Source organism: Tinamus guttatus, unplaced genomic scaffold, assembly GCF_059628265.1.
Source record: "Tinamus guttatus ecotype Peru unplaced genomic scaffold, ASM5962826v1 Tinamus_guttatus_pri_ptg000033l, whole genome shotgun sequence".
In the NCBI taxonomy this organism is placed as follows: domain Eukaryota; kingdom Metazoa; phylum Chordata; class Aves; order Tinamiformes; family Tinamidae; genus Tinamus; species Tinamus guttatus.
Genome location: NW_028288567.1, coordinates 2,324,118 through 2,351,845, shown reverse-complemented (window position 1 = coordinate 2,351,845; position 27,728 = coordinate 2,324,118). Strand labels below are relative to the sequence as shown.

The following is a 27,728-nucleotide window of genomic DNA, read 5'->3' as shown; positions in this document are numbered from 1 at the left end:
GTTTTTGCTAATAATTAGCCAGAACAAATAAAAGATCTTGGGAGAAAATAGATGTCACAAAACCATTGCATTCATGTAAATATATAACTAAACGCAAGAGGAGTCAGGCCACTTTTATTTACTTTACACAAATCAGGTAGATACACATCATAATTCATAAAGAAAAGTTAGTCATTTTTTGCACATGATCTGTCAAAACTCATACCCTCTCTGAAACTGTGATGTTTCCTTTAAAAGGCAATCACAGTTTTGTAGAAGCAAGAAACATTTTTCAAGGCCTAGGTGTGTTTGTCATTCCAATTACAGGACAGCCGCGCGCTCATACGCTACCACCTTTCAAAGCACTCCTGAAGGCTTCCGTAACAAGGCTTTTTAAATAAAGGTTTGAAGGATTGCATAGATTCAAAGGCTCAGTGGTCCTCTAATTCCTGTTTGATCTCTGAAATGTATGGATGATCCTTCCCGTGTGCTACTTCCATGATAGCAATTGCCTATGAAAAGAAAAAAAATATATTCACACAATTGATTCATATATAACACCAGGCTATAAATACTCTCTTCAGAGGTTTGAAACAGTCTGACACCTCTAGCTACTTTTTGTCCCCTTCTAGTCATAAACCCAGTAGGAAACAAAATGAATTTCAAAACTAAGTAATAAAGGTTTTTACATTCATAGAATTCATCTTTCATCTTAAAGGATCCCAAAGCACCTTTCAAAATGACATCCCTGACAAAACTACTTTGAATGCAATCAGCTCTAGGACAGAAAACTTGCAAGTGGGGTGGGGAATATTCTGGCAGAGGACATAACCAGTGTCAGCTACAGCTCTGTTCCTACCCATTTATCCTTCAGCTGTCAGGCTGCTGAGACGAGCTATGGCAAAAGGTTCTTCAGGAGCTTTCAGACCTGATTCTCCAAACCCTTCACCTCTTCCAGGAGCTCCCACTGCAGCGTAACCACTGCATGAGTGTGAGAGCTCATGGGGTTTGTGACTTCCCAGCGCGCCGGCCGCCCCGCCGAGTTTCCTGCAGACAGCCCTGCTCCTGGCCGGGGCTCTTTCGGCCAGCCAAACCCACATTCATGCAGCCTCCTGCCAACATCCACAACGCGTTACAGAGCGGGTTTTACAGGCAAGTTTTCCACTTGAGAAAAGCACAGCCGTGGCCTCAAACAGATGTAAGAGCAGCATAGGCTGCACTGGAAGTAGTAAATTAGCCAAATGCCTGCGAATATTTAGCACTTTGGTCTTTAGAAGCAGTCAGGAACTGCAGCATCCTCATGGCCAGGGCCTTCGGTTACTCACAGCTCCATGAGGGAGCTCGGCAGGCACAGGGAGAGCAGTGACTCCATCCCTGCTCCTGCCCCACGGGAGACGGGGCACCTTCCTGCGCCAGCTGCTTGCTAACGCAGGGAGCAATGGCTTTGTTTTCCACCACATCCCAAACATCAAGCCCTGGGATAGCTCTGGGCAGTTCCTGCGGGCAGCTTTTGGAAATGAGTCACCAAAAATGTTTGTGTTCAGAAGCTAACTTATGCCAACAAATCTACCTCCTGCTCCCCTCCACAGCCCCATCCCACGTTCTTACTGGCACAAATCCTAGGTTTAGTCAAAGCTTTAACACTAAAGAGAAGGGGGAAAAAATCTGTGCTATTTTTAAACACGGTATTAGTTACATTTTAGAGCATGTATTTTTCATAGTATCTTTCATGATGGCTGGATAGTTCTGCTATTGCTGCCTAAAAACTTGCCAGCATCAGAAAAGGAAAAATATGACATTCCAGACCAAGTTATTATATACTACAGTAGTCAGTGCCATTTAAGAAACTAAAATAAAATTCTGTCCAACAACAACAGGGGAAGAAACTCATGAAACACGTACAGACTAATAAAGCAAGAATAAAACCTAGAGCATAAAGAGCAGACTAACAAAGAATGGTGAAGAAAAAAGTAAACTCAAATGCTGTCTTTGGCAGTGTCAGCGTTACCATAGGCACTGAGTTCTCTTCAGTTATTTAAAAATCAATTGGTTCCAGAAAGAATAATCACCAAAAGCATGCCTAGTTAAACTTGGATATAGAAATCAGATCCATGAAACACTGCACCACTTATAAAAGCCAAACATTTTTTTTTTTTTTTTTTTTTTTGCTGTCATAATTTAGCAAGGAGGAGAAGTTTTAAGAGTTTTGCTCCATTTATGCTAGCAGAGCCCTGGCACAGTGCAGACTCTCAGACAGCAGCAAGGTAGCCGTAATGCCCATTCCAAACACTGCAGGGAAGCTCACTGGGAAAGACATGACTCGTTGTGCGAGAGAACCAACCTACGCAGCGTCTTCAGGGAAAAAAAAAAAAAAAAAAAAATCAAAACGGAGCCAAGACTCCAGTAACCAAATATATTAACACACGTTTCGCTATCCGTCAAGCTAGGCTTACTGACAGAGAAGCACTTAGTGTTTCAGCAGCTCCCTGTTTTAACGGGTGTGACAAGTGAGGAGAGCAGGATTACCCTCTTCAGGGCCTTCGCTCCAGCCGGCCTGTTCTCCAGCGCCATGTACAGCCTTCCTAACTTCAGCCACATGGAGGCAACGTTCAGCGAGTAGGAAGGATAATGTTTACTGCAAGAGACACAGACACCCAGCTTTACCAAACCCGCCGTTCCACAGCATCTGCCCGGCCCTGTCCCCTCCTGGTGCTCGTTGCCCCTGCACCCTCAGCGCTCATCCCCTCCGCGCTGGCTGCCAGGAGCCAGTGCCAGTCATTTCTGTGATGGGGATGCCTGTCCAGTGGGAATTCAACCCAAACTACCACATGCCTTTGAGCAGCTGTCAGGTGGCAATGACTTTCTGTCGCTAGTTTTCATGCAGCCCCCTAGAGAAAGGCACCGCACTGCTACTCCTTTCGGAGCCACCCTACCCCGCAGAAGGAGCTCAGCTTATTCCACAGGGGTCGGCCTTCATGGAAAGCAAGGGGCCGGCACAGCACACGTGCTACCCTGGCCTTGCAGCACTGCGAGCCATCAGGGCCCGCCGCAGCAGAGCCGACCTGGAATGCCAGGCTGGGAGCCAGGGGTGCTGGGCAAGGCCCAGGGATGATAAATAGCCCTGGGCTCCGCCGGGGAATGTGCTGGCACGTTCTCCGTATCGCCGCTCGCTGCCAAGCGGTCTGTGACTTCACGTTGGCATCCGCTCCGAAGGGAGAGCGTTACTTGTGCCTCCCCTCACCCTGTCTGGAAAGAAAGTCATGTCTCAAGATGAGAATTTGCTTGGGAGACTCACAGCACGCTCGGGTACAGCGAGTAACCAGAAGATTGCTACTTGCAAGGCCCCCATCACAGAAACATCAACAGGGAATGCTAAAATTCCTCTGCCCACGGAGGCTGTGTGCTGCCTTGCCCCCTGTGAGGGCTCCAGCCTGGGTGCTCGACATGCCACACACTCTGGGACAGTGGAGATAAGGGCTTGAGGCCACCAAACCTATCTGTGTGCGCAGGAGCTGCGCTCAGCTCCAGCTCCCTCTGCTGCTCGGCCTCCGTCCTGGGACGGGGCTCTGCTTCCCTGGAATTTTTCCCTAGGAAAACTATTAGGAGAATATCAAAAATAGTGTTTCTCTAGCTACTCTGAGCCCTCACAACATGCATGATGGGATAAACTGGAGAGGTCAAGACGAGAACTTCAGAGCCTTCTTTTGCTACACATTGCAGGACACAATCTCATGGCAACAAAAATCCACCCCAGCATTTAAATACTCCCTTTTGAGCAGTGATATCATGGACAGCAAGTTTCTGCAATACATACACCCAAGGAAGTGATCTCTGCCCAAACATGTCTTAGCTACTCGGATTACTGAGTTACAGCAGCAAAAGTCTTACACTTACCTATATGGTTTGATAATTTTTTGCCCATAACGCAGTGCACCTTCCCAGTCCTGCACGTAGAGGCAGACACCCATGGCTTGGTACATCATGTGTAACATATAAACATTACTGTCTTCAAATATTGCACCCATCTTTTCCAGGCTAAGCTCACAAATCTCCAATAATTCAGTTGGAGGTGTGAAGAAGTCAAGGAATGCAATAAATGGATGGTCTTAGGTTCAACAGCTACGCGGTACTGCCGAAGAACTGACTTATTCAGCATGCTCTTAAAAAGACCTCTTCTCTCAAATGGCATCAACACTTCTATGCTACAACCACCCCAGGGCTAAAGAATTGTTCTACTAACCTACCTTTCAGACTGGGAAAAAAAAAAAAAAAAAAAGGAAAAACAAGGCTCTGAATTGCTGCTGGTCCAGCAAGGTCAGAGGAAGGGGGAGCTCATGCAGTGGGTGGAATCAGGCACGAGAGCGCCTGGTGTAATCCTGGCCCAGCAAATCCAGCATTTTTTCCTGCATTGCAGCACTGTTAGAACAGGCAGGACTGTGATCATCAGCTGTTGCCACAGCCTTGTATGCAGCCTGGCAAAAAAAGGTAATACTACCGCACCCAGACACACACCCCTCCATGTTCCTACTTGTTTCTGGCTTGTCCTGGGAAGACAGCAGTCAGCCTATATATAGCCCATAGCCTGTATAAAATACAAATGTGAGCAAAAAGGAACAAACCCTGGGTCTCACAATCCCACAAAAATGGCAGTGCTAAACTGCCAATTGTTCTCTCCAGACACAAATGGGACGGAGACATTTTCCAAATTCTAATGGTCCTAACATTTCACCTGGAGGTACTTTTGACACAAGTCACCAGGTAAGATGTTTAGGTTACCTGGCAAGGTGCTGGAGTCAGGGTGAGACAAAGGATATATTTGTAGTGTTTGGCTCTCCTGAATTCTTCAATCACGTTCCTGGCATATTTGATCATGTCACATACTGCTTCTGGTGATGGAGAAACATCCAGCTTGCGGATTTCCAGTTTTTCTTTATCCTAAAGAAAACACATGATAAAATATCATAAAGTTATAAATGCAAGTTCCAAGTCCTATAAATAAAGATGTACCCGTTACACGAAGTAAAGAGACTTAGTTGGAAATTTCAGTTCCTTCAAGACTGTTAGAACCATGCACCTACAATTCTTCTCTTAAGTCTTGGCTGGAATCCCTAAAATCTTCTGCCTTCCTGTTCATTTGCCATTCTCTGGTTTCATGAATCCCTTGGTTTTGGAAGGTTAAAAGCTTTCCAATTTTGTGATGAAAGCAATTTTACATAAGCTACACTGCTTCCAGGAGATGAAGGATTAAAATAAATTCAATGTTAACACTAGGGAAAAAAAAAAAAAAAAACAAAACTTTAGGCCCCCCCAACAAATGATACCTCAGTGGAAAACAGGAAAATATTAAAGACAGAATAATATCCGTCATACCTAAAGACAAGAGACCATTTCCATACATTTCTTTACTATGCACTGACTTTCTGCTGGACAGCTCCATTTACTGTTATCCTTCCATCTAACTTACTATTTCATGAAGAGTCCGCTGCGATCTGGAAACAATCTTTAGCTGTTTAAGCCTCAATTTGTTAATAGATTTATTTCATCCTGTGTTAATTATTTTAGCTGTCAGCTGAGAGGGCTACAGGGATATCTGTTCAGAACAGCAGGAGGCTGAGTGACAGGGGACTTGTGAGCAGCACGTTGTCAGAATGAAATCCTTCCTTCATTAAACTCCGTGACAAAATTATCAAGGCAACTGTGAGGAAAAAGGCAGCTACAAGATCAACAGAATGGCTTCAAGCAAGAATACTGGGCACTATTTGGAAAAACTGTTACAAAAGATGATACTCATTTAGAAGAAGGAGAAGCTGTCTGGCCAGGTTGGGAAACAGCTTTTGAAAAAGGGACCCGCTGTAAAAATGGGGGGAAAAATGACCTGGAACTTCCAGATCTACCTTAAATGAAAGGGCAGAAGAGACACGTGAAGCTCAGTTCTACCAGGATCTCCAGGAGGGGATAACTAAGTAACTGCTAGGAAAGCACAACCATTCCAGGGTTTCACAGAATCACAGAATGGTTAAGGTTGGAAGGGATCTCTAGAGAGGTCTAAAGATCCAAAGGGATCTAGAGATCACCTAGTCCAATCCCCCTGCTCCAGCAGGGAAAAGCAGTTTGGCTGCTTAAATTCTGGCCTGCTGATCGCAAGTGGTTGTCACCCCAGCCTGTTCTCTGATGTGATAAAGGAATTTGCCTTTTTTCCCCACAGGAAATCCTGTTTTACAGATCCTGCTGACTTTCTGAATCATCCAGCAGTATCACACAACATCACTTAGTACTGACTGAGACACCTCAACCAGGGACTGCAGCAGGACCTATCCCAGCCCAGGACACCAAAATGCCCCAAGCAAAATTCACTAAATGGTGAATTTAGTAGGAGGTAGGAGGAATTTGAATTTGGTAGGAGGAGGAAAACGTGCAGTTACAAAAACTGAGCTAAATTCTTTTAGACAAAAAGTGCAGGCACAAAGTATAATTATCTATTTGTAACAAAGTCTTCATCTTCACCTTGTAGCTCAACTTTAGGCAAGCATCTACCAGGATATTTCCTGATGTGTCATGATTACAGTAGAAAAAAATTGTAATAGAAAGACTTCTAGATAGAAAAACAGAAACAAAATCCTACTAGTTTTTTTTTCCTCCCCACAAATTAATTAAAGCAGATATATAGGTCCTTAGACGCAGCATTGTAAGTACCTTGACAAGTAGAGGGAAAAGTTACCTTTTCTTTTGTTATGCACTCCCTGCAATCACAATTAAAGAAGTAAGAGTCTCTTAACCGCTCATTTCTATCTTCCGTGGGGTACAAGAGGTCAATATAGCTGGTAAAAATCTAGGTGAGAAAAAAAAGCACAGCAGTCAATGAAAATCAGTGCAAGTATACAGCTCTATCGCAACAAGTTACGAGGAATTTGTATTTAGAATAATCAAGTCACCTCATGCGCTTCACAAAGCCGTGAACCCCCTCTGGCCCCGGCACCTGCCTCTTCCCAAGCACTCCAAACCCTTGGGCAGCCCCGGGAGCTGCCGTTCGTGAGCGCAGCCTGACAGGGGAGTGCTTCCTTTCCCATTAATTACAGAGTTTCCCTCAAATACTGCCCTGGCTTAAACCCAGGACAGCCAGATTCAGGTGTAGATAACAAAACATCACAGCATAAATCTCCGGCCCCTGTCAGACTACAAAGAGGTGCCTAGATTTTTAGGCTATAATGATTTCAGGTATCCAGCCTTGGCTAAATTACAGCAGCCTGTTTTTTCCAGAGTTTTTCTTAAGTTTTTCTTTTTGAAAATCCACAAAAATTGGAGCAACAGCAGCCACTGTTAGCTTTAGAAACTTTAAGACAAGAGCTTTAGATCTCTGAAAAGAAAAGAGGTCCAGTGCTCCAACTCCAGGAGAATGAATATCTAGGAGAATGATTTACTTCAGCAGCAATATTTTTAAGCAAAGAAAACCTGCTTTTGATCACTCCAAAGGTCCTTTTCATACACTATTTTTAAGTTTTCTTCTACTTCAATAATCGTCAAAAAGGAACACCTGCTATTAGCTTTTATGAAAATGCCATACATGAAACACAGCTGGCCATCGTGCAGAGCAAAAACAAAGCAAAAAAAAAAACCCACAACTTCAGCTGCATTTCCTTATCTGTAGCCAGCTGAAATGCTTTGCTCACTCTTCCCATTTTCTAAAATAAAATATATGTATTTTCATGCAATAGATATTCACATGCTTCCTCTGTGCAGCCTCATATTTTACCCTTCACTCCTCCCTTCCCTGTGTTCAAAGTTTGCAAAAGGCAGAAACTGCATTTACAGCAGACACTTTGAACGTGCTCTGCTGCAGTGGCTGTGCTGGGCCTGAGGAGGGAGACACAGGCCGCCAGACTGTACAGAGCAAACTACAATTCACACAATTCTCAAAAGCTACTGCACAAAAACGAGATTCTGTAACGCACCGCTTCTAAAGCACAATTCAATCAAAAGAAAATCTCATGCAAGGCAACATCCCTCATTTCCACCTCCTGCAGTAAGTGCCCCCCAAAATGCTGAAATGGTCTGCAGGATTCCACAATAAAATTCTGAAACAGAAATTAAGTCCTTGTTCAATGTGTTTGCAGTGACTACCCATGCCAGAATCAGATAAAACTTATTAAACTGAATGAGAAGCTGCTCACCCCAGTCATTCCCCTTCCCCTCCAGCAAGTACACTCTCCTTATTCAAACAGTGAGCATCTGAAATCCCTGGAAAATAACCCCTCTTCCCTTCACCAGAGCTGCTATCGCGCACTTCAGAAATCGTTAGGAATTATCAAAATTAACTTTGAACTTATTTTAATCAGTGTTAACCTTGCCCATTAAATCAGCATTAATAAATGAACCACAATAAAATCCTACTCAAATTCCCTCCCCAAAGAGAATGCAGGTCCTAGGCAGAAGCACGCAGATCCAAACAGAGGAGCTTGCTCCTCAACTCTGCTTTTGAAAGAAAAAAAGCAGCCCTTCACTGCTCAAAACTCCTTGCCAAATTCACTTTTGCTCCACCTAAATACACACTCTTGTTCTTCTGTCACTTCACAGTCAAGGCCTGCTGAGGTGATATGACTGAGCTCCACGTTTTGTGGATGCCCTGTCCAAACAAAAGTTAGAGGATTTATCTGTACTCATTTACTTTGTGTATTCTGGCTCCCATTTCATCACCCTACTGGTATACTGGGAATTATTATAGCAGTAATAATTTCCTTTGATCTTGGAAATTCCAAGCACCAGCCAAACATCAGTAAACTAACTTTCATTTTACAGACGGGTAGACTGAGACACTGGGACGAGCAGAGAGACAGTGACTGCTGCCCCTCCCTGCTCTAACACACAGCAGGACCCCACCTCCGAGAAGCACAAAATGCCCTAGACCAACTTTTCCCAAAGCAAGATCTTAAGCTTTACTGGGAAACAAGAGATCCTTTTCCACTGTGATTAAATTATCATCTGACTGGAGTGAGATCTGAAAAGCAGGATGGCCCCCGCTCCTAGGATGGGAGCAGGGGAGCACACCCAGCACTGCAGCGCATTCCGGCACGGCGCATTTACCTCTTCTCCAGGCTCAATCTCTGCAACAGCTCTCACTTCAGCCAAGGTCCCTCTGTAAGTTACAATCACATTTGGGCAACAGCTATGGTTCATCAGTGCAACACTGTAAAAGGCGAAAAGCAAACCTTTATTTTCCTCCACACCAAACGTGACCAGCAAAAAGCTAAGCACCACTTCACAAAACAAGCCTGAAAGATCGAGCGAGTTCCTCGTCTCCAAGCTGTTTTATTTCGAGGCTTAACGTGAAAGCAACCCCGGGAAAAATCTACTGTGCAGTTACTTACTCCAGCTTACAGAGAATGGCTGCGCTAATGAATCACTACAATTTTATTACTGTATTGTTACAAGTCTATGCAAGTTACTATTTCCCCATTTTTACAGTTGACAGGGATATTTATATAGCTTACCTATCAACATCCTATGATAGACTATTTTCCCCAGACAGAGAGGAAAGAAAAATGTATTTAACCTGAAGGAAAGAGCTGAAAACATGGGAAACCAAAAGACGTTCGCTGCACTGCAAGCTGTGAGAATTGTTAAAATTTCAGCTAGCTTCTGTACAAAAAAAAAAAAAAAAAAAAAAGGCAGGAAGGTGAATATTTCTGTTTGTTATATAAACAAATGAATCAGGCAAAATCCACGTCTGTTAGAGAAAAGTACTCTTCCCTCCTACCAAGCTCAAAGAAGGTGCAATTTGCAAGTTATTTCAGACAAAATATACAATTTTCATTCTTCTTCCTTCGATCTACCAAAATAATAGTTGGCTCTTCAGCATTCTTAGCTCACAGGCATGTGAGCTTTCTTGCTGTCAGGTGGGAAAGACATGGCTCTCAGATGTTCAGCATTTACACAGGAAGGTGTAGAACATGTTTGCACGGGATCTGGGTTTAATATTCTCATCGCCAACCATGTCTCTGCTCCTAGGCATTTTAAGGTCTTCATTTCTTATCTGTAGGTGAGGGATAAGAGAACCTAAGCCCGCGTAAAACAGGGGATCCTTTGGAACAAGGACTAGCTACAGCTGCCTATACACAGCGCTTATCAAAACCAATCCTGCTCTAATTGGGCATCTGTACATTTCAGATCACTTCAACATAGACAACCTACCAGCAGTCCATGCCTTCCAAGAAAGCCAATCTAAGTGCAGAGTGATACTGCTTTCAATATGGGGTTCGTAAAGAACAGACGTAGAAACTATTCTCCTTTGTTACATGTTAAGATTGGAAGGACAAGGATTAACTGGAAGGAACTTTCCTCATCCTTAGCCTTAGCTGTGTTCCCTAGTCCACAACAGCAGTTAACACTTAACATCTGCAGTTTATTTGTAAAGCTGAGGCACTTGCACATACCTTTTCCACTGTCCTAGCAACATAAAACATCACAGTTTTTAAAACATCTGAGGATGCTGAAAGGGATTTATGAAAGGGATTTACTGTTTGCAATGGAACAAAGGTAGAAGGCATGTTGCTCAGAGAACACCAGGTGAAGAGTTATACCCAGCCAAAACAGCAAGTTGTGAACAGATCAGATCACCTGTAATCCTTTCCATTTTACTTTGATCATTACCTGAAGTCCCTGTCCAGAATCTGCCAGCTGAGTAATTTATTGTTGCCTATCAGCCTGCATATAGTTCATAATCTGAGCTTTGGAACTTCAAAGAAAATTCCAAGTTGAATTCCACTAAAATCATCAGATTTTTCAACAAAGCTGGTGCAAATCATGAGATGTATTCTGGAGTACTTTATTAGGGAGGGGACAATACAAAAAGATAATTAAGAAGACAAATCAATGTTAAATGTTTGATTAAATTTCTTTCAATACAGATCTATATCCATACATGCATAGATTTTATTTGCTTATAAATAAGTTATTTTATAAAATACTATACTCAACCTACTCGGGAAATATGGCAGATCCCAAGTGAGAGAGTTCTTCATCTTCAATTGTGAAGCCATTACAGTTAACCTAAGAAAAAAGGGAGAGACAGTAACTGAGCTTCTCTTTAGCCTTCAACTCCACACGCGTGTGTCACAATCTCATACTTCAGAAAAAGTCACACTTTCTCAGAAAAAGAAGAGAGGACAAAGCCCCTGAGCCCAAGGAACATGAAGGACAACACTCACACTTGCTGAGGACAGAGCAACTCAGCACTCCTTGGAGGGCCAGCCTAGAGAAAGGGAGCTTCAAAAGAGTGCTAGAAAGTGTGACAGACACGACCAGCGCAAACATGAAGCAAGGCCCAACACTCAAGAAGCCAAGGAGGCCAAGACGACTAAAGGATCCAAACAGCAGCACAAGTGCAAGGAAAAGCACGTGTTTCCATAGTAAACTCAGCCAGACTGGCACAATGCAGAGCTTGCATTGTGCAGGCAGGGCATAACGAAGCTGTCACCTGGTCAGGGGCTGCACAGAGCAGCTACAACTACAGCACACGCAACAGCAACAGCGGGAGTGAGCAAGAGTTGAACCTAATGTCGACACAGAATAAAAGTTATCAGAAGAAACAGAAAAAGGACCGTGTGTGAGGAAGGGCAATCCTAATTTAAACACTGGTACAGGATAAAAATAGCTTGTTTATTTTATTTATTTTTTATTAAAGAATAGAGTCAAGCAGGTCTTAAAACCTTTTCATATTTTATTTTCAACTAAACTCAAAGGAATTTGGTTTGTGTGCACATAATAATCGAAATACACCTCAATCAAATAGTTTATTCCATTTCTACTGCGAGTCACGTTCATGACAGCACATCCATCCTCACCAACATCTCCCTACAACTATTAGAATAGTTGCAGAAGTGCCAGAAAGCCTGAAAACTCTATGGTCACATGTGCAAGCTGAAGCTAGAACGAACACAAGGCAATCAATAAAATACAGGGCAAGTACTCGCTCTGGAAGTTAAGGCTGATCACAAAGATTGCAAACAGTTTTATGCTCCACAAGATTGAATTCAGTTCTGAAATGCCCAGTTACTGCCCAAGTCCATCCCTCAAGTATCAGATGTTCAGGATGATTTCAGAGTTATGAAAAGCGTCCTGTTTCCCTGACTCACTCACCAGCATCTTAAATATCATTACTTGATCTTTATTCTGCTATTTTTAGCAAGATAGCATCCAAAGACTGCTTCTCTCTCAAAATGACCATGCTACTGCACTAGCCAGTGTATGAGCATACCTGAACAGAAATCAAAGTGTAATTGCTGAATACAAAAACAATAGAAGGAAATAATTACATCAACGGCAGGTAAGAACATAAGGCTACAAAGGCTGACATGAAGAACAGCTTGATGGTTTTGAATCACAGGAAAATATTTAAAAATATGTAGTGAGTTACTATCAACTTCCCTCCACCAAATCAGAGACTGCACTTCTGGAATGCATCATACCAGAAACAACACGAGGAAGAAACAGGCAGGATGAGATACCTCTGGTTTCACCAGAGAAATGCATGACTAAACAGAGCAGCACAGAGGAAATAAAGAGACTAAATGAGTTTAGGTTCTTTCCAATGGTGGAATAGAGAAAACGTGCAGAGGGAGGCACAACATTATGGAAGGTCTTCAAGATAGGGATGAGACTGGTTCTTGAGACATGAGAGAAACTGAATAGTATGACTTAAGCTGCAGAATAGCTGTCTGAAGAGCTGTCTTCCAAAAGGACAAAAGAGAGCATAAGGATGCCAGCATCCAAGGAAGAGAGCAGTGAAAGACAAAGACAATTTGGTCAAAATTCTCTGCTCCATTCAAAAGGACCAGTTCCATCTTAGCTATGTTGAGTAAGATGCTACACCATACCCAGACTACACAGAACAGTAAGCAAGAGATGCTCAACTCCCAAACCCCTTCCCTGAGCCACAGAGAAAAGAACATCAAATGAAGAAGCAAAGCAGGCACTGGGAGGTCAGATGAAGCGTTAAAGCAAAACTAAAGGGTAAGAGTACAACCGCACTATTATTTTTAGCTGAAGCTAAACTACCATTAAGAAACATGTTGGTATAGACATGCCCCCCCTTCTCCCAGAAAGACTTCACACTGGAGCCAAAACTTCAGAAGACCATGCCCTGTAAAAAAAAACTTGTGAGGAGCATCCAGATGACCTTTGCAGGTTTTAGTTCAAAAAACTGCAATATCCACAAGAGTAACCAGTTCCCCTACGGTCATGAAGAATTTAAGCTGATGTCTATAAGCGACATTAGAAACCCCGAGAAAAAGCTGGGTAGAATATCAGACCTGGGAGCCAGCAGCTCACAGAGAGCAGTTCAGGTAGAGGGATACAGCGGAGCTGCTCCAGGACACAACATAAAGCAAAAGGCAAGACAACTTAATCTTCAGGGATTCTGGCTACATTCTAACACAAATACTCAGAGATACCACAATAAACCGGATGGCCTGATATCTTTAAAGGATTCCTTTGACAAACGCGAATTGTGAAGTCTTCAAATCAGAAGAATTTTTTATTGAAGGAAAATGTATAATTATGAACAACTGAATAGATGGTGAGCAACGGAACACACTGAAGAATCATTCACCTACAGCATAACAGATTACATCTGTGTTAAGCTAATAGTGACTGGGTCGTCTTGTTGGTACATGACGGGCTATATGGACAGGGTGCTGCCATTTCAGTCTACGTCAGAGCAGTCAGCACTTACCCACCTCTCAAAACACATTAACCAAAGAAACTTCTTATTCAGAGGCACAAGTTTAAAATTAGCTTATTTTGAAGCAGAGGAGAAAAACAAGGAGATGTAATTTTAGCATTCCAGTGTATTATTCCATTCATTACAATGTAGGCAACATTTAAACATGTGTGAAAATCAGGTGAGAGACAGGGATGACACATTTGATATCATAAGAAAACCTGCCTATCCAGACTACCTGAGTGCATTTAAAGATTCAGACTGCTTTTCCCAGTTCTCTTAAGTTTTCTGCCTGTGAAGAAGGTTGAACAGCATCACCATCTGACCACCAACTATTCCCTAATATTAAAGCCCCAATGACGCATTCTGCTCTCCCAGAGGCTCCCACCAGTAGCTTGTTGTGTACAAGGCCCATCCTACAGCCACTGCGCTGTGTTTGGCCCACAAGAAGCCTAACTTCAACAGAGCTGTTTCCTCCTCTTCCATGTTTGAGAAGCAGCTCATAAGAGGTCTGTAGACAAGAGTCTTTCCCTCATTACTGAAACAAGCCACGTTCAGCCACTTCTGCCCAAGGAAGTACATCCTCTCCATCAAGTGCACGCAGCATTCCCTACAATAAGCAAAGAGCTACCATTTCCATTGCTGTTAATACTTTGCTCCTTTCACAAAGGCTAAACTCCTACAGCACCCTCCACCTAAGCAGACTGTGTTCTAACCAACTTACTTGTGCAAAGAGAACTACAAGGGCAGCATTGTCAGGGAACTCCATGTGCTTTGAATAAAAGTGATGAAGAGCAGCAATGTCGTTCTGAATCAGCTCTCTCTTTTCATTGTCTAGTTTGTCAAGGTCTGTGGACAAAAAGACATTCCATTTCAGTAACAGGAATACTCCCCCGTGAACCGCAGCTACGTCTAGGTTAGAACAGGCCTGCACTTGGGCAGAAACTCCTCAAAGAACAGCTACTTGGAAGTGCTGCAAGGAGTCTCTGTTCTCCAGCAAAACCAATGCTTCTTCTGACAAGGTCACACATGCACCACAAGAACATGCAGGACTAAAAAGTCTTTTCTAACCATTAACAGGAAGTTAGACTTAAATTTTCCTCTGTGGGCCCTGGTTAGCTCTAGCAGTGTATCAACTGTGGGTACCTTATGAGCTACCAAGTCCCATTTGACGTGGCATGAAGTCACATTCAACATCACACTTCTTCAAACACACTTTACACAGAGAAACTTCTTCATATGGGTCCACTTCTCAGTACAAACCAGTCCAGATTCCTTCTAAGAAGTGTTTTTATCTCTGCTTTCAAAAGACATGGTCTTTACCAGCAGTAGTGGCTTTAACTACTTGGGACCTAGAAAAAGGCCTGGGGCTGGTCATTGTGGTTTCTGCTGATAGCAGAAAGAAGATAACGTGAGGATGCCTAGGGGTGCAATCCACGTTACCTACTGCAGATTCCTGCTTCAGGACACAGCAAAGAGTATGTGAGAATGCCAGTATCCCCACGGGCTAGAAGGGGAAATCCAACAGACTTGTATTTAACCTGCAGATGTTTGAATACAGCAGGAATACCAGTGGAAATGTTACCCTGCTCTGCTCCAGCCAAAGGCATGGCACGCACCAGTCTGATGCCTGGGCCACGCAGACAGAAACAGGGGATGGATTGTATTCTCCTGGCCCCTTCTCACTCTTAGGCCTCTTTGCTTCAGAAGCAGCCCTGTTTTTTTTTCCCCTAATCTTCTTTTGCACAGAAGCAGCATCACCCCCTCTCCGGTGGTCAAAGAAAGCCAGGAAAACATCACTTGCCCTTCCCCAACTCAAGGGCAGAAAGAAAAACAGGTGATCTGAGAAAACAGCAGAAGAGGGGACACGAACGAAGGCACAATCTCCGAACACTGGGTGAACTGAACTGGGACAAATTCATGAGAATTAGGGCAAGCAAGAAATAAGTTTTGAGCTGTCAGTGACAACTAAGCGTCTTTTCTCAGGAAATTTCAAAGAACAGGAAAACTTTGGTGATGCCAAAGATGCAGTAAAAGATGACAAATCAACAAGACAGAAAGCACACAGGGTTCTTGCTAACAAAGTCACACACGAAAGAAGGGTTCCTATAGAGCACAAGGGGAACATGGCAACAGAAGAGACATTTCAGCCTTTTAGCTCCCAAATTTGAAGTTATTTGCACTGAATATAAGCTGCACTGCAGGAGAACATGCAGAAATTACTTCAGGACCTACACTTCCTCCTCAAACTCACACCTACTAACCTATTTAAAGAAATTATGCTTGTCTTAAGCAAGGTCAAATAATGGCACTTTTCACCCTTACTTCCGCTGTAGTCCCAAACGCCATGATAGCAGCTTTAGCCCAGTAGGCAAGCAAGACTCTGAAAGACTCTTGCTGTCTTTGGTTACTCTGCTTCCTCAAACTCTAGAAATGGCTGTATTTATTCAGCATTTTATAAAGGTATTTGGAAACCATCAGAGCAAGAAACATGAACATAAAACCCTATTGTCTCCCTGAGTATTACCTTCAGGACCAAGAAAGAGAAATGACAGATCAGTGGAAATTATGCCAGGACAATTACTTGTCCTCTGGTTGCTCAGTTTCTATCTCTGTCTCACCACATGTAAAGAACAGCCTTCCAGTTAAAAGCAAGCCATTGCCTCATCTCTTTCCTCGGATTATTTTGGAGCATTTAGGACATGGAATTTCAACACAATCACATATAACATGTCAGATTTGACTGGCAGTGACAGATACTGAAGCATAGTCCAGAGGGTTCTGCAATTAGCCCCTTAGTCACTGTCACCATCAAGCAACTGTGTCGTCTCTGATTTTATGCCTCCTGGTAACAAATACCAGCTATTTTAATTTTACAACATTACAATTCTCAAAAGACACTAGAGTACAGAAAAGCTATGAGATGGATGTATGCTACATAATTAATTCTGTCTAGGTTTTCACTTTTGTTTCACAACCCCCACAAGCTACCAAGACAAAAAAAAATCCAACAACACAAACAAAAAAAAAATACAAACAAACACTGTACTTTCAAAAAAAAAATCCAGGAGTCACAATTCTCTCTGCTTACCCCTTCCTCCAACAGGAGTGGGGTGCTCAGAAAGGCTTTGTTGGAGAGGGGCCAAGGGGTAAAGCAGCAAATCCAGATTATAGAAAACTGCCTCTGTTTACCTGTGAGCCTTTTTTACTTACGTGATTCAAACTCTGTTACGGCAAGCAACTTCTCTGAATCTGTCCTTTCAGGATGAGCTTTCTAGCAATAAGGGGAAAAAGAAACAACAACACAAGTGTTTAAATGTTTTGGGTAGGCAGTTTTGTCTATTGCTTACCTGTAAAACAAACAAACCCAAATCCACACTGTGTGGAAGTCAGTGAATAGCAATGAGTTAAATAGGCTAACCTTTCTACAGCTATAGAAATATTTTCTCTGCCCCAAATTAGGCAGCTAGAGATTAACTCCTATCAAATTTATATACATAAACTGAACTGCATTTTAAATATGTCATTTGCTTTGTTCTAGACACACAGAAAGCTGCTAACAATAGCAAGCAGGCAGGAGACAGGCTTCGCTTTGAGGAAAGTGAATAAACTGACTGTTGACAGGGTTCAAAAGCAATGCTCCATTGTTGGCCTAAGGCCACTTCTTTGTAATCTTGGCCATTAAATATGGCTTTGCAGGTGGCCCAGCAGCTGAGGTTCAGGGACTATGGTTTGCATATTTAGCTTTTATATGACACGTAGGGTTCTCCCCCCTCCCTGTAAGCGATAAAAGCACAAATTTATTCCAATGACTTTTTGTCATTAAACACCCGATTTTGTTTGTGGATCACCACTAAACCATGCTCTGAGACACATGCACACACACATCCACACGCACAGGGAGCATGCAGCCACCTTCCCAGCAGCCCATCGAAACCCTGAAAACACACAGCATCCAGGTCGCCCTTGTCACGTAAGCAATCTCAATCACACAAATACGCTTCAAAGAGGATTTGTTTCTGCACAGAGAATTTAGAGCTCTACGAAGATACCCAGCATAATAACCTTGAAACTTATGGAATCCGTCCCTCTCTGTAAGCACTTGCACTGTCCTCACAGCTTCCATACAGGTAGGAACTCTGAAAGGTGGCTGACTCTGCAATATTATTTCCTTATTAATTACATTCCCTCTTTCCAAAGACCAAGCATCTGAGACTTCCCTCTCAAGCTCTGGCTTTCACCAGGTAGTACGAGTAGTCATAAACATCTATGCTCAAATACCTCAGAAGCAATCCCATCTCACATACGCACTGGGCGTTATATACAGTCCAAAATGCCTTCAGCTGTAACTGCACAACATGGCAACTGCTTCGTAACGGTATCAGTGCCTGCTGTCAGACAACACAAGGAGTGCTCCTCAGAATTGAACAACATATACCAAGCCTAATTCTTCTTTCTCTTCCACAGACTTGGCCTTACTGTTAGTCCTGATATGTAATAGAGAACTCCAATCTACCAGAGCAGAGGATGAAACCTCATGCACATCATGACAGTTATCAGTAAAATTATTCCATTTCTGAACTCTATTGAACATTACCTTGGTCATGGGTGGTAAGATACATAGCTCAAAAGCACACCAGCCTTTTACTGTCTTCCCCACAAAGTCTTTGGCTGGATCATCATGGCCCTGACACTGCTAGAGTGGTTGGACTGTCAGTTCTTTTGGCTGCTTGTGCTCTATACTACGCTCATCTGTACACAGGAAGCTGGCGTGTACACGCTTTGTAAGGACAGTTACTGCAGGTCAATTTTCATTTTCCTGCCTCCTCTGGCACCCAGAGCAGGAACAAAGCTCCCAAGTCCAGTCTTCTGCTCACCTGCTTGGCAAGGATCCTCGCCGTCAGCCTCACAGTCTCCGAGGGATTCCAGTTCTGCCCAAAAGCGCACATGGCCGAACACTCCAGCTTGTGCATCGGCCAGTCTTCCTTCTGAAAACACAGAAAAATATTTATAAAAACATCGGCCATGAAGATAAAGGGATGAAAAAGAGGATGTAGCAAGTCCTGCCAGATCCCAGAGGTCAAGTGAAATGTGTTTCCTTTGAAAGAATAAGATGACGCTCACTAAATCCGAACAAAAGCTTGAGTCACATTTAAGGGGTGCAGCTATCCTGCTGCATTTTCAAACAAATACCCAAGGGACGAGTTAAGGTCAGAACATCTTCATTTATTCAGTGGAAAAAAAAAAGAAAGGAATTAAATGCTGAAGAAGCAAACAGACAACATGATTTATAAACAACCAGTTCTTATTGTTCAGATCAAGCATGTGAGGACAGAACAGGTCTAAGCTTGATGGCTTTATTGGGTTCATTTCCATTTAATACCTTGGTCCCTCGTTATGACGTGACCCTGGTGTAATCAGGAGTAATGTGTCTGAAATCAATGGATTCACAATTACAACAAGAGTTAGTATATGTAAGGTCAGGAATGGACCTACTGAATAGAATTATCAGATTTTTTTCCCCTTAAATGTTGTAGAATAAGACGAGAGCTAGCCAACAAAAACACTGTATGACAAATAAAAACAAACATATTTTAGTTAGGAATGTGTATCACATTTCTAGTTCAATATGCATCAAAACTTGGGAGTGATGGCACAAGTCATTGATTTCCACACTCCACAGACTCCTCCAAAGCAACAGAAACTCTCAAGGATTAGCACTGAATCACACTCACATTGTGGTGCTACTCAGAGCCTGGCACAAGCCTTTGCCAGACTGCATCAAGTTTCATTTCATTCCTTTATTCAGATATAGAAATATCCTTATTTCAGTAATAAATCACTGCACAATTCTTTGTATCTAACTCTCAACCCAGACATATACCTAAAGCAATGTGTTATAACAAACCTGCATGGTTTTTTTTCCTCCTGTGAAAGGAACATCAGGTTATGTTTTCAGATGAGATTAATCTGCTGGAAAATGGCAGCAATGGAAAAAATCACAACATAAATTTATAATATAAATTTATAGCTGATCGGAGTGAAATCTGAAGCACCTTTGCAATCTCCAGAAAGCTTTTCATTCAGAATAAAGATTCTGACTCAAACAGTATCACAAACCTTGTGTTAGCTCACACAAAGAAAAAAGGGAAAAAAAAAAAAAAAAAACACAATAGCCCATCTGAGTGGCTGAGTGCCGGGTGCCAGGAGCAGAAGAAACACAGCATTTCTCTTAGCTGCTTAGCCACAGACATCTAGTGCCATTTGAGGCATCCCGGGCTGTGTACAACAGCCACGTGGGACCCACAGATATGATACCAGACACGTGGGAGACCCACTTGCTGCTGGAGCAGGAGATGGAGGCCATGGAGTTGTCAACAAGCTAAGGCACCTTGAGCAGCCAAGGGAATCAGGCCCCACAGCAGCATCTCCTGGCTCTGCTGCCCACATATTACACAGGTCCAAACAAAAGTAGAGAAACTAATCTCAGATTTGGTACAGATTCTTCCATTGCAAATGGTCATTTTAACTGCCTGGGGCATAGACCGTTTTATGAGTTTATCCTATTAGGAAAAAGAAACCTGAAAACTTGCACCAGTCTTGCATGCAATTTGAAGCAGTGCAACACCTTCTCCTTCCCTGGAGATCTTCCAAACCCGCCTGGATGCCACCCTGTGCCAAGTGCTCTAGTGTCCCTGCTGGAGCAGGGGGGTTGGACTAGATCATCTCTAGAGGTCCCTTCCAACCTCAACCATTCTGTGATTCTGTAACACTGCAGGGGCATTCGAGCCCTGACAAGATCACGTTCACTGTCCTCAATATCCTAAATAGTATACTATTTCCAAAAAATCCTACGCACAGGCTGCATGAAACAAGCTCCAGTGTAGAAGTTCCAAGAGGACATAGCCATACGGACCAGGAGAACTAAAATAGCACATTACCCAGCAATCATGCCATGTGCAATGACACCCTCAACTGTCCTACAGCTGTCACACCACAAAGATGTCCCCAGGGAGGCCTGTTGCCTATGCGCTGAGGCCTCTAGTTGGAAAATTCCCATTAGCCTTTGGTGAGGAATTCACAAGCTGAAGACTAAAGGAGAAGGACGATGGCCTCATCCCTCAGCCGCTGCATACCCACATCTCCCACCAGCCTCCACGTGGCTTCCTGGTATGCAAAGAGTTTTGTACAACTCTCACACACACACACACGCACACACACACACACACGGGGAATAAGCAGAAGTGATTACCCGATAAAACAAAACCAAGATACAAAAATCACGTGCCTGTCTCAAAGCAGCGTTTAAAAAAATCCTTTTGTTCCCTTTCTTCTTTAAACATTGTTAATTAAAATCTTTCCTGAGGCAGAATCATACTGAGTTATATGAACTAGCAGAGAGGTTAAAGGGACAAGACACGGCTGAATCGTGCAAAAGGAGATAAAAGCCCAAAACACTTTGAGAACAGAGAGCAGTGATGGCTGAGTAAAACCCGTGATGGAAACACGATGACAGCAGCTTCCCCCACTCTCACAGCAGGGCTGCATTTTGCTTCTTTTCCATGTTTTCTCTAAGCAGTTTGAAATATAGCAGGTAGCATTGTTCTAGCTGAATCCCTAATGCTACATTAATTATATATTCTTCCTATCTTCATTACATCCACAGTATTTTTCCCTTCATTTAAGATTGAGTGACAACAGTTTTGGAACGGAAGTTCCCTAAAGCTTATGCTTTTCACATCAAAGCGTTGGAAAAAATCTTCTCCATCAGTTCTTCAAAATGATTTCAGCATCCTGGACTACTGGATTAATTCCCAGAACACTCACATTTAGTTCAGCATTAAAAAAAAAAAATCCACAACATCATAATATTCAAACAGTAAGACTTAATGTCAAACAAATGTCCTGACTATTTATTTTTGACTTGTAAAATTATTAAGATGAAACACATGCACAAAAGCTATGAAGAAGTGCTGGACAAGCCAGTGTAGTGGTTAGTTTAACTCAGTTCTTCCCATGCATGAGGCCAAATTCTGCTGCTTATACTCAAAATGTATCCCTAAATGTTTGTTCCCTAATATCCCTAATATTTGACTTCTGTGGGCTAATGTTCACAGAAGCCATTTTTCAAAAAAAAAAATACACAAAGTTTGGGGCTACATCCTCTGCCAAGGCAGAGACCTGAAATGCTGCAGGCTCCTCTCGTGCAGAACCCTTCCAGCAAAAAGAGGAACTCTAGAATTGTAACCACGTAACCCTCTTAAAATAGTCCTCTGCAGAGAGATCATTTCTCTGCTTCAGCAGCTAACTTCTGAGGAGCAAAAATAAGCACAGGTCTCCTGCTGTTTGACTAAAATTATTATAATCTAAGAAGTTAACACCTGCACAGCTGCAGGTGGGGTCCAAAAGGCACTAGCACTGTAACAGACCTGTGCTTGGAGGAGGCAGCGGAGAACAGTACATGGGTATAGAGCAGCTGGAGCCCATGAACCCTCTTAAAATGAGAGGTGGGTTAGAGGCTGGGAGAGGAAGGAAGCACAAACTGAGGCTACACCCTCAGCTATATCCAATAAACCACAAATCATCAAGGCTGCAACTTTTACTGGAAGTAAAGACAAAGTTCACTTACACACACCCCATGCTCGACGCTGACAGTCCAATACTTCTATTAGCCTGGCATGACCATGCCCAGAGCACAAAGTCTCACATCAATGGAGGTAAAAGAGAAACCCTTACTGTACATTCTAGTGTCACAAGCTCAGTATCACAAATGTCCTTTTTGGCTTTGACAAAGAATTGCTGAACTGCTGAAAATCACCTTTCAACAGGACAAGGATGAAGATGCAGCCCAGACTGTGTGCGCAGCACATACAGCCAGAGGAGACCAGTTTCCAGAGAATATTGTGCTTGAAGGTAACTTTGAAACAATGTCGAAGAATTCCATCAACGACTTTCATAAGTTTCAGACTGACTCAAAAAGGCCCAAAAGAAGACAGGGTTTTATCAGCCAGAAAGTCAAAAGCCCTGTGCAAATCACCAGGAGTCAAATGCTAGTCCCTGTGTTTGCCATACAAGTGTCCAAACAGTGCAACATCATCAAATGCCTTTTTATCTAAAACTTTGTACTATTTAGTAACGGGCAGAAATTATTTTAATTCATTAACTTATCAAGCAGTCAGCAGTTCTGCTATATATTCTCCCCTGCAGCTTTAAGAATACTGAGGTTGAACAGGTTAGAAATTTTCTTCTTGGAACATGCTACACTATAAGAAAGAGTATTCTGTCTGAAGGAGGAAAAAAATAAAGGAGAAGCAAAACATGGACAAGATGTTATCCACGGGAAAGAGAGGGGGAATAAAATCACTGTTCTTCCTTAACTCTGTTAATTCTGCAGAACAGAAGCCAGGACACTGAGAGGACAGGAAAGAAGGACTTAGAAGTAAAAGCAAAGGGCTGTAGATCAGCAGAAGCAAGTTCTGCCATTTCTACCAGAGTATCTACTTGTTATTTTTCCTGTGCCAAGTCACTGAACTTTCCTACTTCAGTTCATCTGGCAATGACAGTTACCTGCTCCATAAAACATTGTGAGCTTTATGTTGCAAGAGAAGAAACTCAGAATCTCAGATGAAAAGCACTGAGCAGCCAATAAACTGCTTTGCTCAATTATCTCCTTCTCTCACATAGTTAAGAGCTCACTAAAAGTAATGTCATATGGAAGCGCTTCTTGCAAATAAGTGTTTCTCATGAAGGGATCATGGGTTTTAGCTATGCTGTCTTTAAAACTCTTTCAGCTTTCTTTCAAGAGTCTTAAGGACACTCATACAGTAAGCACTCACTTTCTTCCCAGTGCAACTGCTGCACTGTCAGTCTTTTAATATTTCGTAAACTATTACAAATCTCATTAAAAAAAAAAGCATTTATTAGCATTTTTAACCCTAGTGCTTCAAAATCAGACAGCCCTTTGATTCACCCATGATTCACCAAGACACTGTGAAAAAGCTGGTACCTGGGGAAGCAAAAGATTGACCCTGAACTGGTAGAGGCCAGGCTAAGTTTGCAACTTATGCAATGCAACAGTAACAGACACCCTTGAAATAAAAGCAGTGTCCATCTTCCATCTCCAAAGCAATTGGGAACTGAGCAGCACAAACTGCAGAATCTCAGGCCAGATAATGGGAAGAGGAAATATTTAGCACCCAACCCACACACTCACAGCATGCCACCATGTAAGAGGGGCTTGGTTTGCTTCTGGCTAACACGGAGTTGCACATCAGGGCTTTGGTTACTTGAATCCTTCATGAGCGCTGCTCCATACTCCATCACCAGCACCTCAGATTTTACACAGTCACAATAACTGACTGCCTAATTCCTTATTTAGTTGGCAATCCTCCTGAGCTTTCCACATGTAAACAGCAGGATTCTTGCCCGTGTATCTCATCACGCACAAAGCCTAGGTAATAGATCTGGCAAGAATTAAAACAAAGCAAAAACAGAAAATTATAACAAAATAACACAATTCGGAACAATGAAATAAAAAAGGAATGACAGTTGCATATGAGTGTTTTAGATGCCACCACACTGCTCTACTTTAGAGCACGTTTGTATTTTATTATTTTGAGGTTTTTAAAAAAACAGAGTGTATGAAAGAATAAGTGTGACCAGAATGAGTTAGGGGAAAAAGCATGGTAAGTTTCAAACAATTACAACTATTGTCAGCTGCAGCGATCCAAAATATTTGTGAAGAATCTAAAACAAACAAACAAGCCCCCAAAATAGCTCTTTAGTGATTTGATTTTTCCATTAGAAACAGAATCTCACACAGGTTTAGTGAGGTTATGTTAAATTATCTGGTTTGTGCTTAAAGAAAAAACTAATACAGGCATAATTAGTGGGCTGACAGGCAGCTCTAATCAAAGTCTCAGTGGTACCAAGCCCTGGAGCTACTGATCTTTAAAGACTCATGCAGACCATGTCCAAATCCTGTAATTGTCCAATGCACAACTCTGTGGTCAGCATCTGTGGGATGCTGAAACTGACTGGCCTACTATTAACCACAGAAATGATTAGAGACTATCAATGCCACAGCAGCAATAAATAGAGTTAAGCAACTCAACCTTCATTCTTTTTAATTGTATCACACATACCTGACATTCCACATTGCAGTAAAAAGCCTGTTTACATCTTCCACACTTGGACAATCCTTCTTTCCTTAAAAAGAAAACAGATATTACATCTACTCTGTAACGGTGAATGAAGCACACCTGCATCTCATGGCACCTTCACAGAGACACGTCTTCTACTGGGGGCTAGTTTTAACACTCACCTGAGAAGAGTTCTGCACAGTATTTGGCATTTCGTAACAAAACTACATTTTCTTCAGAGCATTGTAACTACAGCTTGAACTCCCACCTCAGAGAGCAGATACTATTTTTATTTGTTTATCGTTTCAAAAGCAAGTTTTGCCTAGCAACTGTTACAATGCAAAAGCACTCTTACCATGCAGATAAACGGCTGGGTATGGAAACGTTATACTATGGTGCTTGACAATGTCATTTTTTTTCTGTTATACACTGCGTGTTAGTAACTTACTTTTCCTTGATTTAACGCTTCTCAGTTGCTCAGTATATTTGCTCACTAACAGCAACCTTTCACGTACATTGCTTCTCTCTGCTCACAGAAAGCGTGCTCAGGCAGTTCTGTGAGTAACCACCTCGCAAAAGCAAGAAAAGAGGCTTCATTCTTAAATAACGTGACTGACATCCTGTCGCCACCCAACCTCTTGCTGTCCTGCTGTCTGTAACATCCCACCAAAGGCTTGCACTCTTTTTTAAATATTTGCATGTATCCCAACATGGGCAACTGCCAAAAGGAAGGTCCTTTTCTGCCTCAAGGCGTTGCAGCAGTTCCTACCAAAAATACAGCATGTGTTATGTAACATATGACATCCCGGTATACCAGTGTAGGGATTTCTCAGTGTTTTCTCAGTCTTAGAATAATATAAAATATCTACAGATTTTTCACAAATAAATTGCAAAAATATTCATTTTAAATGGAGATAAGTTTTTAAGGTGTCCACTGGATTACAAGAAGGCCGAGCGTCCTCCACACAACATGGCAATATATGGCATTTCAATAGGTCACCCATCTTCAGAGGCCACAAAGCCCAGCAAGTCCTGGCATCCTCCTGAAGTTCTTGCAAAGCAGAAAGTGAAATAAAATGAGTCAGGCTGACATAAAGGCTCTGCCTGCGGGCAACTCCAGTAGAGATGTATATTTAAAATAACTTAAAAATTCTCTTAAGCAAAACTTCTTAAAAACTTCAAGCAGTGAGCAATATAAAAGAAAAAGGTCTTATGCCCAAAACTGGATGAAGAAAAATATTACATATATATATATATATAGCTGCAGTTTTCTTATTCCTATTATTCTACAAAACTTTGGCTCAAGTCAACTCACAAAATGAAGCATCCAGAATTTAACATGGCAGGGAGTAGCATACAAATTAGTGTTGATAAAATATGAAGTCCAGCATCAATCAGCTGATTGAAACCAGCAGAAATTTAGTCATTATTGTTGCTCATGTTGCTACTGCCTTGAGCAAGCCCGTGCACTCAGGCTGCTGCACAAACATATATAGTGTATCCAGTGGTTTTAAGGCCAGCGGTTCTAGTCCTGTACACCTCTTGCACTGGATCTGAAGGGTGGAGAAAAAAAAAATTGCAAGGCACAGAAAAGCTAGCATAAAAATAATACAATAGCCTCCTGGTAACTCCACCACCGCCTTTTCTGAGAAGCAGGAAACACAGCAGTGGCTGCGGGTTCAACCTGCATGGACATCACGTGTGCAGAAGCACAGGGTCCCAGGGATGAAGGCAGCAGGGTGCTGGCCTCCTTCTTCCCCTGGCAAATCTGAGTCGGGGTGCAAGACGTAAGCCATTCCCCATGCAGACCCTATTCTAAATGCTAATGGTAGTTTCGGAATTTAAAAACACAGTGACAAAAGGTAAAGCCAACAGCGTAGCTCTTCTTTGGAGGACGCTGGGCCTGTTGTTAAGTACAAAGCCTGGAGAAAAAAAAAAAAAAAAAAAAGGGAAAATAAAAAAAGAAGAAACAACCCCCAAGTATTTCCATCTATTTCTCTTGGCTGCTGGCCCTCACTGCCACCCGCGTCCCCAGGCACATGCTGGGGACGCAGCACACGGAGGTCGAGGGGCCCAGGTGAGCGGGGCCCCCTCGCCTGCTCCTGGAGAGGCTCCCGGCGCCCGGGCCGCCTGCCCAGCGCATTCCTGGGTTCCTGGCGCTGTCGCAGCGCTCAGTCCTGCCCGCTGGATCAAAGCGGCTCACAGGGCACAGCCGCGCACGCACCCACGCAGCGCCAACTGAGCGCCTACGTACCTGTGTGCACAACGCGTGCTACATACAAAACACACATGTGTATGCATGTGAAACGTGTGTGCGTAAAACGTGTGACACACACATATAAACGTGTGCGTATAAAACACATGACCGATATCCACGCCCATAGATAAAGCGTGTGACACATGCACATACATACACACGCGTGTGTGTGTGTGTGTGTGAAGCACGTGGCAGGTACCCGCCCGCACGCCCCATCCCTGCCCGCTCCGCGCTCCCGGGCCCGCCCGGCCCGGCGGGACGGCGGGAGCAGCAGCAGCAGCGCGGGCCGGGCCGCGCGGCCGAGCGGCGGGCGCAGCCCCGCGGGCGCGGAGGCCGCGCGGGCCGGGGCTGCCCCGAGGCGCCGCCGGGCGCGCGGCCGGGGCGGGCGGCGGCGGCGGGCGGCCCTACCTGGCGAAGCAGCCGTCGCAGTGCGCGCCCCTCTCGCTGGCGGTGAGCACGGCCGTGTAGGCCGGGCAGCCGAAGAGCAGCTCGCCCCGCGCGTAGCGCCGCCGCGCCCGCAGCCCCCGGCCCTTGCCGGGGCTCTCGAAGCGCTCCAGGCCGCCGCGCTGCGCGCCCGCCGCCGCCTCCGCCCGCATCGCGCCGCTCCGCGCCGCCGCCGCCGCCGCCCTGCGCGCCG

The 27,728-nt window shown here is 43.5% G+C and overlaps 1 protein-coding gene across 1 annotated transcript; it reads right to left on the bottom strand.

Moving 5' to 3' along the window:
* Window positions 1-240: 240 nt before the first annotated feature.
* On the bottom strand, window positions 241-27,687 carry SMYD2 (SET and MYND domain containing 2). Its single transcript, XM_088531905.1, has 12 exons — window positions 27,500-27,687; window positions 24,838-24,901; window positions 18,571-18,681; window positions 16,907-16,967; window positions 14,418-14,542; window positions 10,955-11,022; window positions 9,058-9,160; window positions 6,698-6,808; window positions 4,794-4,914; window positions 3,874-4,048; window positions 2,506-2,614; window positions 241-491 (listed from the first exon to the last, which is right to left on the bottom strand). The coding sequence occupies exons 1-12, from the start codon at window positions 27,685-27,687 to the stop codon at window positions 411-413; spliced, it is 1,317 nt and encodes a 438-aa protein (XP_088388031.1). The 3' UTR covers window positions 241-410.
* Between the last annotated feature and the right edge of the window lie 41 nt (window positions 27,688-27,728).